The following is a 10,386-nucleotide window of genomic DNA, read 5'->3' on the forward strand; positions in this document are numbered from 1 at the left end:
GTTAGCAGATGAGTTTCTGACTCACTCTGCCAGGCTCTCCCACGAGGGGGCGTGCTCACCCCTGAGGGCCAGCCCTGGCACCCCTCTTTCTGCCCCCTGGCACAGGAGCTCTGGGGGCCCACTCCTGGGGAGGCCAGCAGGGTCCACTAGCAATTACAGTCACAGTTATAGATGACTGAGGCCAGAGTGCTGAAGTCCCTGCCCAGGGTCACACAGCCCGTAAGTGGCAGTGCGGGACTCCGAATGCATCGCTGTCTGCTTCTGAACTTGGAGGATCAGAGTTTGTGGGAAGTGCATGGAAGGTGCAGAGGGGAGGAGACGGGCTCCTGTGCTGAGAGCTTGCTGGGTCCCAAAGCCACGTGCCTTTATCAGCACAGCAGCCCGTGATGGGCTGTGAGGAGCAGCCGAGGCTCGTGTGGCGTTTGTTCTTGCCAGCGCCGCTGCCTGCACTTTACAAGGGGTCACCCCGACACCCTCACTGTGGTCTGAGTGGCTGCTCGTCCCTTCCGTCTTACAGGGGCAAACTCACCTGCCCAGCGTTACTCATCTGGTGCGGGCGGAGCTGGGCTTCGAACCCACCGGCCTGGGTCTGTGCCCGCAGTCCCCACCTCCCTTCGGAGGAGGAAAGGGGAAATCACTTGTCCTGGGTCTCTCCAAACGCCTGAGGTCAAACACGGGACGTGACGCCCCTCAGTGCTGGCCGCGCCTGCCAAGCCGTGCCTCACCCCAGGCCCCGTGTCCATCACTTATCCTTCCCCACAGCCCGGGGGGAGCTGTCACCTCCCCGTTTTATAGAGGAGGGAACCGAGGCTCAGGGAGTCTATCACCCAGCAAGTAGCTGGCCCTTCTGATGAGTCTGGGCTGTTAATCATGATTTTAGACCCAGCCCACCCTTTCCTCGCCACCCCCCACCTTGGTATCAACTATAATAGTACAGGTACACACGCAGCTCTGTTATGCACAGTTTGGGGACACAGAAACCAAGGCCTGGAGGTGGAACATGCCCAGCGGGGGTGTGCCACTAGTGCATGGCACCCCGGGGGTCTGGCTCCAGCGTTCGTGGAACCCAGGGCCCGGCAGGCGGAGGGCAGCCTCGGCGTCCCGCCTCCGGCCTGCTCCTCTGCCCCAGGAGGGCCGTGCCACCTCTTGGCCTGAGTGGGGATGCCTCCTTCCCTCTGCCCGCCGCCCGCCCAGGTGGTGAAAGTGAAGCCCCACGACAAGGACGCCAAAATGAAGTACCAGGAGTGCAACAAGATTGTGAAGCAGAAGGCCTTCGAGCGGGCCATCGCGGGCGATGAGCACAAGCGCTCTGTCGTGGACTCACTGGACATCGAGAGCATGAGTGAGTCAGGCCCGGGTGCCCTCACGCCCAGCCAGAACATTCCAGATGCTTGCAGGGGTCCTCTCCATCCCCGTGCACACTGGGGGTGAGGAGTGGGGCTCAGAGGTGGTCTCTGCCCCGCCCCAGGCCACCGTCTGCTCCTCGTCTGCTTGAGTCCCCCGGTTCTGGGAGGGGGCGAGCCCTCCGCCCCAGCCTGGCTCCCTACCGGCTCCCGGGCCGTGCCCCCGTCCCAGGCCTCCTGCGTCTGACCCGCCTCTGTCCTCTATGTGCTCACATGGTTCCTGAGCACCTACTGTGTGACAGACACTGTGCTAGGCACCGGGAGCCAGCCGTGACCACAACAGTCCCTGCCCTCGTGGCGCTGACGCTCTGGGGAGAGAGGACTCGCTAGTCACCAGATGCGTTGACAGTGTGAAGGGCTGTAAACCAAGTCGGCGGAGGGGAGGGAGGGTGCTGAAGAGCGGACCCATGAGATGGGGGGGCAGGGAGAGGGCCTCGGAGCCGGCCTGAGCGCGCGGAGCAGGCCGTGGGGGTGGATCTTCTCTCGCTCCATCCCTGTCCTGACCCGTGTCCAGAGCCGCGTCTGCCCCGGGCCAGGCCCCTCCCCACCCTCACACTGGCTGTGGCCACTGACTCTCGCCCCCATTCACACACCAGCCATCGAGGATGAGTACAGCGGGCCCAAGCTGGAGGACGGCAGAGTGACAGTCGCCTTCATGAAGGAGCTCATGCAGTGGTACAAGGACCAGAAGAAGCTGCACCGGAAATGTGCCTACCAGGTGACACGCCTGTGACCCGGGATAGCGTCGCGCTGGCAGTGCCCAGATAGCCACAGAGGGCAGGGTGGAGGCAGAAGCCAGCACTTGCTGCGCGCTGGGGCCGGGCATCGTGCAGATGCGTTCTTTATTTCTGAGGTTGCATGTTTTTATTTCTGGCATTTCCATGGTTATTTTTTTAAATAGCTATCATCTCTGCCCCATATGTTCAGGCATGCTGTCTATCTTCCCCAGGGGATCTTTGAACGTGTTTGTCGTTATTTTAAAGTCTCTGTAGTGCCACCGTGTGGGTCATGCCTGGATCTCCCTCTGTTGTCCGTTCTTCGTGGGTCTCAGTTTTTATCATATGCCAGGCATTTTGTGTGAAAGGACAGTAGAGACGGAGATAAACAACTTTCTGCAGGAGGTAGCGGGAGCCTGCTGTCAGGCTGCTGCTGTGAGGGCTCCGTCAGCCTAATCTACGGTTCAGGCCGTTTTTGTGGGCCTTAGGTCACCCCTGGTCTCCAGTGTTTTCAGAGGGGCATCGGGATGCCCCCTTCAGCAGGGCGTGGGGTCGGCACCCTGGCGGCATCCCAGGGATGTCTGTGTGTTGTCAAGTCTCCAGCTTTTGGAACTGTGATTTTGGTGCTCTGATTTTCCACCCTGCTGCCGGACTTTTGGGTTGCTGGCGAGCTCTCTGCTCTCCAGTCTTGCTCCCACCTTTGTGCCTCGGGAGGGCTCCCTCCCCTGTGCCGCCTTGCGCCCAGCCTGTGATGGAGTGAGAGCGTTGGCAGGTGCGGCAGGTGCGGGCGGAGGCGTTCTGTGGCGCGGGCTCCTGGGGACTCTCATCCGTCAGGCCGCCCAGCAGGGACGTCCCGCTGGCTTCCCCTCCCCTTCAGTGGCGGGCCTCAGGCCGGGATGAACGCAGGCACGGTCTCTTCACCAGGGAGGGGCCTGGCGCGGGCGACAGTTTGGTTGATTGCGGTGTTTTTCCTCCTCGGCTCTCAGATGGGTTTTTTAGTTCAATTTGTTGGGCTTTTGGCCTGTTTTCATCACTAGGGCGACAGCATCAGACTTGTCTTTCTGCATTCTGACCAGAAGTGGACAGCTTCTACTATCTTAACACCTTTTTTTCCCCAACTGTTCATTTTGAAAATTGTCAAACCCTCAGAATAGTCAAAAGAAGAGTACAGTTAACATCCACACATTCTTCCCCCAGATGCCCCAGTGGTTGAAATTTTGACACATTTACTTTATCGGTCTTTCTGCATATATGCGTGTATGTTTACGTTCTTTTTCTTTTTTCCTGAACCATTTGAGACTGGGTTGCATCATAACCTCTGTGTCCTAACCCTGGATCCTGGATCTCTTCGTGGGGAGATGGGGCTGTGCAGTCACAGACATACGGCAGCCGGCGCTGCCCACACCCGGGTGCCCTCCTGGCCTTGCCACTTCCCGGCTCCATGACCGTGGCTCATGACCTCACCTCTCGGTGCCTCGGGGTCCTCATTTGCAAAATGCAGATAATAAGAGGGCCATTCTCCTGCGTGACTGATTCAGTCGTTGCACCATAGAAATGTAGCTTCATACAGGAACACCGACAAATGCATGCAGTCCGCAGGCTGTCCACAAAATCTGGAAACGTTGTCAGATGTATGTGATGTTGTCAAGGTCGTCTTTAATCTTCAATTAGTAAAAATTAATATTACCTACGTTTCCAGACGAATATTTTAATTTCCCCCAAAACATCCTTTTGAGCTCTTTTTTGAAATCCAGAATCCACTGAAGGCTCAAATATTGCGTGTGACCTGCCTTTTTCTCTCTTCCCATCCAGAACAGTCTCACGCCTTCCGGGGGAGACTCTTTCACGACACTGACACTCAGACGTGTCCAGGCCTGTTGTTTTATAAAACGTTCCACAGCGGGATTCATCCGCAGGTTTCTTCATCATGCTGATTATTTTCAAAGAAACCGAGATTCTCGATTTTCACATGAAATAATCCTGATGCTTAAATGCCACAGAGGCCACTTGGGTCACAGTTTGGGGACCACCCCTGGCCCCGGCCAGCACCCACCTGTCCGGGCGCCCCGCCCCTTCCTCCCCTCTCCCTGCCTGTCCCGCACCCTCGGCCCAGCAGCGTCTCCTGGTCGGGGCAGGGTGGGCAGCAGGCCCTCCAGCCGGCCCGCTCACGGCCTGCCCTGTGCTCCCCTGCAGATTCTGGTGCAGGTCAAAGAGGTCCTGTCCAAGCTGAGCACGCTGGTGGAGACCACGCTCAAAGAGGTGCGCGCTCTGGGGCGGTGGGGGCCGGGGCGGGGGGCTCCTGGCCGGGGGGCCACGGAGCTCAGAAACTCACAGACCCACCTGGCTTGGTCTGCCTTCCCTCTGCCCACCTGTGTCTCCCCCTGGATGTCCTTCTCTCTGGCCTCTCGGTCTCTGTCCCACTCTCTCCATCTCGTGTCCCCTGCCTGTGTCTTCTGCATGGTCCCCCTCGGTCTGCCGTGTGGCCTCTTGCCCCTGCCCTCCCCGCTGTCCCCTCCCCACGTCTCTCTCTCGGCCCCTCCCTCTCCGGTGGCCTCTTTTCTTTCAGACAGAGAAGATTACAGTGTGCGGGGACACCCACGGCCAGTTCTACGACCTCCTCAACATATTCGAGCTCAACGGTTTACCCTCGGAGGCCAACCCCTACGTATCCTTCCTCGGGAGATGCCCGGCCCGCCCTGCCCTGGGTCTGCGGGTCCTCTGCCAGAGGGGAAGGCGGCGGCCTGTGCAGGGAGAAGCTGAGCAGCCACCCGGGCCCAGGCCGCGGGCTGGCCTTGCGCTCCAGGGTGGGCTCAGACAGGCTAGGGCCAGTCCCCACATGCTGCGTTACCTGGGCAAGTGACTCAGACTCTCTGGGCCCTGGCTTGTCTGCCTCTTGAGATGGGGCTGCTGCAGGATCACATACAAACAGCACCCGGGGCTGCGCACACCTGGTGCCCTCTCGGCTTTGCCGCGTCCTGGCTGCGTGGCCACAGCAGGTTCCTTCCCCCTCGGTGCCTCGGATCCCTCGTTTGCAAAATGGGGATAAGAATAGGGCCTTCCTCAGGAGGTTACTGAGAGGAGTAAATCCTCGTGAAGGGCTGGGCGGCCCCCGTGGCCACATTGCAAGTATCTGCTGACGTTCTTCTGATAATCGCTTGATAAATGGCCCCTGTGTGGGGCCACCAGGCCTGTGCAGGGTTTGGGGGGAGGGTCCGTGTCCCATTTCCCCTGTGGCTTTGGGCCTCTATTTGGGAGAAGCTGAAGCAGCCTGACCACCTGGTGTCGCCGCTCCACCATGAGTTTCCCTGAGAGACACGCGAGCTTGAGGACCTCAGTAGCATCCTGCTCGGAGGCTCAGAGAGGCCAGGCTGCTGGACCAGAGCCACACAGCGAGGAAAGAGACAAAAGCTCGGACCCCCTGCGCCCTGGCGATGTGCCTGCTCCTGGGGAGGTGCGGACAGCAGCCGCAGGCGTGGAGGGCCCGGGGAGGGAGCCAGCCGCTTGTTTTCCTTAGCAGGGCAGATATTTAATGGCGACTTCGTGGACCGCGGCTCCTTCTCCGTAGAAGTGATCCTCACCCTTTTCGGCTTTAAGCTTCTGTATCCAGATCACTTCCACCTACTCCGAGGTGAGCTGGGAGGCAGCAGGGTCTGGGGTCAGGGCGGGGCACTCGCTTTCTCCTCTGTGAGCCTGCCAGTTCTCTGTAAGGCAGGGATGCTAGTGGCAGCCGTGTTTATCTTGTCCCTTCACTGAGACCATGCACAGGGTTGCCCTGTACAGTCAGGCAGGTTGTGCACTGCACAGTGGCTCACACAAATGGCGCTCTCTGGGCCCTCATGAATACTTTGGTCACGCCAGGGCTCTGAGCAGAGGAGGGTGGGGCTGACTCGGGTGTTACCAGGATCCCTTAGGCCTCTCTATGGGGAACTGATGAAGGGCTGAGGATGGGAGCACAGAGACTGGTGGTGGCAGCTGGATGTGGATGGGAGCAGTGGCTGGATTAGGGCTCTCTTCATGGTACAACCCAGAGTGTTTACCCGTGGGCTGGCTGCAGGCATGAGAGAAAGAAGGGGTCAAAGGGCATACCCCAGGGTTTTTGGCTGGAGCAGCTGGAGGGCTGCGGCTGCCACTGACAGGTGGGAGGTGGGACAAGCGGGTGTGGCCAGGGGATGAGGAGCCTGGGGGCTGTCAGTTTTGGGGTCCTCGGCATACGCATGGTACTGGGAGGAGGAGCTCACGAGGGAGTGAGGGCCGCTGGGGAGATGAGCGGGAGCTGCAGCTGGGAGGGGGGAGACCCAGGAGGAGGGGCGAGGGCGCTGGCTGGGTGGGGGCTCCCGGGGGCCTGCGGGCTGACTGCCGCGTTCAGGGAGTCCAGGCCGCTGTACTGGCACCTGGTAGATGCTTGGAGCACCTGCTGTGGGCCTCATAGGAGGCCGTGAAGAGCTCACCCCAGCCAGAGAGTCAGACCATGGGACTCAGCAAACGGCCCGGCAGCCTCCTGTCTCCCCCAGGCCCCGGGAGCCCTGAGACGAGGGAGTGAGGAGTGTGTGGGAAGGTGCAGGCGCAGTGTGGGGCCGGCACGCAGCAGGGGCTCTGCGGTGGCGCATGTTGGGTCAAGACATCTCTCTCCTGGTACTTCCAGCCTGGAAGGCAGGCAGGTCCTCCCAGAGGGGGCATGAGACCCACTGGGGCGAGAGATGTGCCCGAGGTCCCTTGAGGCCAAGCCAGAGCTGAACCCAGGCCTCAGCCACTCCCGTGGCGCTTTGTACGGCCTGGGCCTGGTGGCCATGTGCCCACGTGTGCCACTCAGTTTGTCTCTCCCCCTGAGAACAGATGGAAAACAGTGTCTGCACCTTGTCAGGGCTCTGTGAGGGGCCGATGAGCTGATGTGAGTGTTGTTGGCTTCGGGCTGCCAGGCAGGCCTCCCTGGGCCCCGGGCCTGAGGGCACCCGGGCGGGGCTTTTAAGGTTTCTTCGTTCCTGCTGTCGGCCAGGCAACCACGAGACGGACAACATGAACCAGATCTACGGCTTCGAGGGCGAGGTGAGGGCCAAGTACACGGCCCAGATGTACGAGCTCTTCAGCGAGGTGTTCGAGTGGCTGCCGCTGGCCCAGTGCATCAATGGCAAAGTGCTGGTGAGGACGTACCGGGACCCACGGGCTCCCTCCCCCGCCTGCTGCCTGTGGGGGCCACATGTGGGCAGACGTGCTGGGGAAGTGGGTGGGAGGATGGGGTCTGGCCGGCGCCTCCCCTCTCACGGCTGTCCCCACCCTGAACCCCAGATCATGCACGGGGGCTTGTTCAGCGAAGACGGTGTCACCCTGGACGACATCAGGAAGATCGAGCGGAACCGGCAGCCCCCGGATTCAGGTGACTGGGGTCAGGAGGGCCTCTGCGGGGTCACGTGAGAGCTGACACGGAAGGAGGTGGCACCTGCCTCACAGAAGGGTGTCTGGGACAAGCGCTGGGGGAGCATCCGGGAGGCCGGTGGCTTTGGGGTGAGCAGGGGAGTGCTTTAAAGGGCTTGACGAGGCAGACCCTGTGCTCCTCACAGGTCCAGGGAGGAGCTGGGTCGTGGTTCCCGGGGCGGAGGAGCCGGAAAGGCTATGAGCAGGAGGGGCGCGATCTGAATTGTGATGTTGACAGCTCCCTCGCCAGGCCCCTCGGGGCCATAATGGATTGAGGGGGTTCTGGAGGGGAGGCATTGGGAGGCTGGGGCGCTATCCAGAGGAGAGGCCTGTGGCCAGCTCAGTCCTGGCCCATGTGTCCCATGCCCCCTCCACTGTGGATGTCCCCTGCCCAGCCCCTACCCAGCTGCTCTGTGCATTGGGCAGGGGGTGGCCTGTGAGCACCCACCCCCGGCAGGCAGGCCAGTCCCTGACGTTCCCCTCTGCTCCCCTCCAGGTCCCATGTGTGACCTGCTCTGGTCGGACCCACAGCCGCAGGTCAGTCTCCCTGGGGCCATGGTGGCGGCTGTGGGCTGTGGGCCGTGGGCAGAGCGGGTGGGTGGGAGTGGACGTCGTTCTGAGCCCCCTGTCTCCCCAGAACGGGCGCTCGGTCAGCAAGCGGGGTGTGAGCTGCCAGTTTGGGCCCGACGTCACCAAGGCCTTCCTGGAGGAGAACCACCTGGACTACATCATCCGCAGCCACGAGGTCAAGGCCGAGGGCTACGAGGTGGCGCACGGCGGCCGCTGTGTCACCGTCTTCTCTGCCCCCAACTACTGGTGCGCCCCCCACCCCACCCCACCCACGCCTCTTCCCAGCCCACTTTTTTAACTTTTTATGGTAGAAAATTCCAAAGATACAGAAGAGTCCATAAAAGAGTATAATGAACGCCCACATATCCGTCACCCAGACCCAGTGGCTACCGGCTCCGTAGCTGTGACCACCCCCGTCCCACAAACCCCAGGTGGCATCTCCTCCGTCCGTTGATAGCCCCGGGTGTTTCTGAAAGGAAGCACTCTTCTTTCCTGTATATAAGCATGGTACCACTGTCACACCTTCGGGCGAGGTCACCGGACCCAGCCGGAGTTCCGTTTCCCCATGTCTCATAAACGTCTCTCCAGTGATTTCTGGACCCACACGAGGGCCGCGTTTTCAGTCTCCTTACCTTCGATCTCCCGGTCCCTTTCCCACCCCTCTGGGCATTTTTTGCTTGAAGAAACGAGGCCCGTGTCCTGCCGAGTTGTCTGTGCCCCAGACCTGGCCAATTCCGTCCTCAGAGGCCAGTCACCACTTTCTTCATCCCTCATGTTTCCTGGTGGTTAGAACCAGGGTCTGGTCCGGTTGGAGTCCAGGTCTTGGCAAGAGTCCTGCCTCCGTCGGGCCGCGTGTCCTATTAGGAAGGCCCTCCTGGCCCGGCTGCCTGCCTCCTGCTCCCCCGCCCTGTCCCGCCTCCACGCTCTCCTTCCCCTCAGCCCCCCTGCTCAGGCCCCTTTTGTCTGGACTCCTGTCTGTTCCCCTGCTGGCCTCTTTCCCCCTCCTGTCTCTGTCTGTCCCTCTGTGTCCTTGACTCTCCATCCCTCCACATCCCTGTCTCTCTTTCTGCCGTGTCTCCCATGGGCTCTGTCCCTCTGTCTGTCTCCTCTCTCGGCCTGTCTGCCATCCAGCCTCAGTCTCTTCTCGCTCGCTCTCCCTCTCCCTGCTCGCTCCCTCCCTCTCTCCTCTCTGCCCGCCCCTTCCTTCTTCATCCCCCAGCCCCACCGGGCCCCTCACTGGCTACTTTGCCCCTGTCCCCTGTCCCCACAGCGACCAGATGGGGAATAAAGCCTCCTACATCCACCTCCGGGGCTCCGACCTGCGGCCCCAGTTCCACCAGTTCACAGCAGTGGTGAGTCAGCCCCGGGGGTCCCCCGCTCTCCCTGGCCTGGGCCTGGGGTGGAGGAGCTGAGAGGGCTGTCAGGAGGGCGGGGGGCGGGCGCAGGACAGCTCTGGGGGGATAGGGCTGGTGCGTCTGCTCAGAGACTCCCCCTGAGGCTGCCCCTTTCTGTCTCCGCCCACCCCGGTGGCCTCCGCTTGCAGCCTCATCCCGACGTCAAGCCTATGGCCTACGCCAGCACGCTGCTGCAGCTGGGGATGATGTGAGGCCCAGCCCAGGGCCACGCTGGACCCCTTTTACTTTGTAAAGTTTGTATTTATTCCCCTTTAGGTTTGCAGAGGGGGTGGGGGGCTGGCCAGAGGGTCTGCTCCCTGGACAAAGAGGAAGGAGGTGGAGAGGCAGGGCTGGGGCACCGCCTGGGCATTCTGGGGGAGGCGGCGGGGAGGGGCGGGGCCAGGGCTTCTCCGCCCCCCTCGTTTGCATGGCCCCTCCCCCGCTAAAGCAATAGGGCCCCGCCATAGGAAGACCCCGAAGGAGGGTCATCAGGGAGGCCTCGCCTGCACCCCCTCCTGGGAGCCCCGGAGCGGGGCTAGGCTGGGGCTCACCCCCTTCCCCAGCTATTTTATGTCTGTAATTAAATGTTAAAATAAAGTCATTATTGTAAGTCAGCTTGTCTCAGGTTGTGGCGCTGCTGGGATTGGGGTGACCCGTTCATCAGGAGAACGGGAAGGGTGGGGGGCCACAAAGCCCCACTCCCTCGTCTGCCATCTCCCTGGGGCGCCCTGGAGCCGGGCCGGGCGGGGGGCTACCAGCTGTGCACAAGCAGCCGTGCATCTGCCCATCACCATGGGCTCTGGAGCGGGGATCCCCTGCCGCCCAGGACGGAGGACCCTGGTCAGCAGGCTGCGGGGCACACGGGGCCGAGCGTGGGCCCAGCGAGGCTGCGTG

At 61.5% G+C, this 10,386-nt stretch overlaps 1 protein-coding gene across 1 annotated transcript in view; it reads left to right on the plus strand.

Moving 5' to 3' along the window:
* PPP5C (protein phosphatase 5 catalytic subunit) overlaps positions 1 to 10,106 on the plus strand; it is a 22,321-nt gene extending 12,215 nt beyond the window's left edge. Inside the window, exons 3-13 of the mRNA XM_023649964.2 lie at positions 1,195 to 1,342; positions 2,000 to 2,121; positions 4,313 to 4,378; positions 4,686 to 4,784; positions 5,642 to 5,747; positions 7,113 to 7,255; positions 7,403 to 7,490; positions 8,025 to 8,065; positions 8,166 to 8,344; positions 9,369 to 9,450; positions 9,642 to 10,106. Of these exons, the coding sequence (XP_023505732.1) occupies positions 1,195 to 1,342; positions 2,000 to 2,121; positions 4,313 to 4,378; positions 4,686 to 4,784; positions 5,642 to 5,747; positions 7,113 to 7,255; positions 7,403 to 7,490; positions 8,025 to 8,065; positions 8,166 to 8,344; positions 9,369 to 9,450; positions 9,642 to 9,704 (1,137 nt within the window). The 3' untranslated portion in view covers positions 9,705 to 10,106. The remainder of the gene's footprint in view (positions 1 to 1,194; positions 1,343 to 1,999; positions 2,122 to 4,312; positions 4,379 to 4,685; positions 4,785 to 5,641; positions 5,748 to 7,112; positions 7,256 to 7,402; positions 7,491 to 8,024; positions 8,066 to 8,165; positions 8,345 to 9,368; positions 9,451 to 9,641) is intronic.
* Positions 10,107 to 10,386: the final 280 nt, after the last annotated feature.

This window comes from Equus caballus, chromosome 10 (genome assembly GCF_041296265.1).
Source record: "Equus caballus isolate H_3958 breed thoroughbred chromosome 10, TB-T2T, whole genome shotgun sequence".
In the NCBI taxonomy this organism is placed as follows: domain Eukaryota; kingdom Metazoa; phylum Chordata; class Mammalia; order Perissodactyla; family Equidae; genus Equus; species Equus caballus.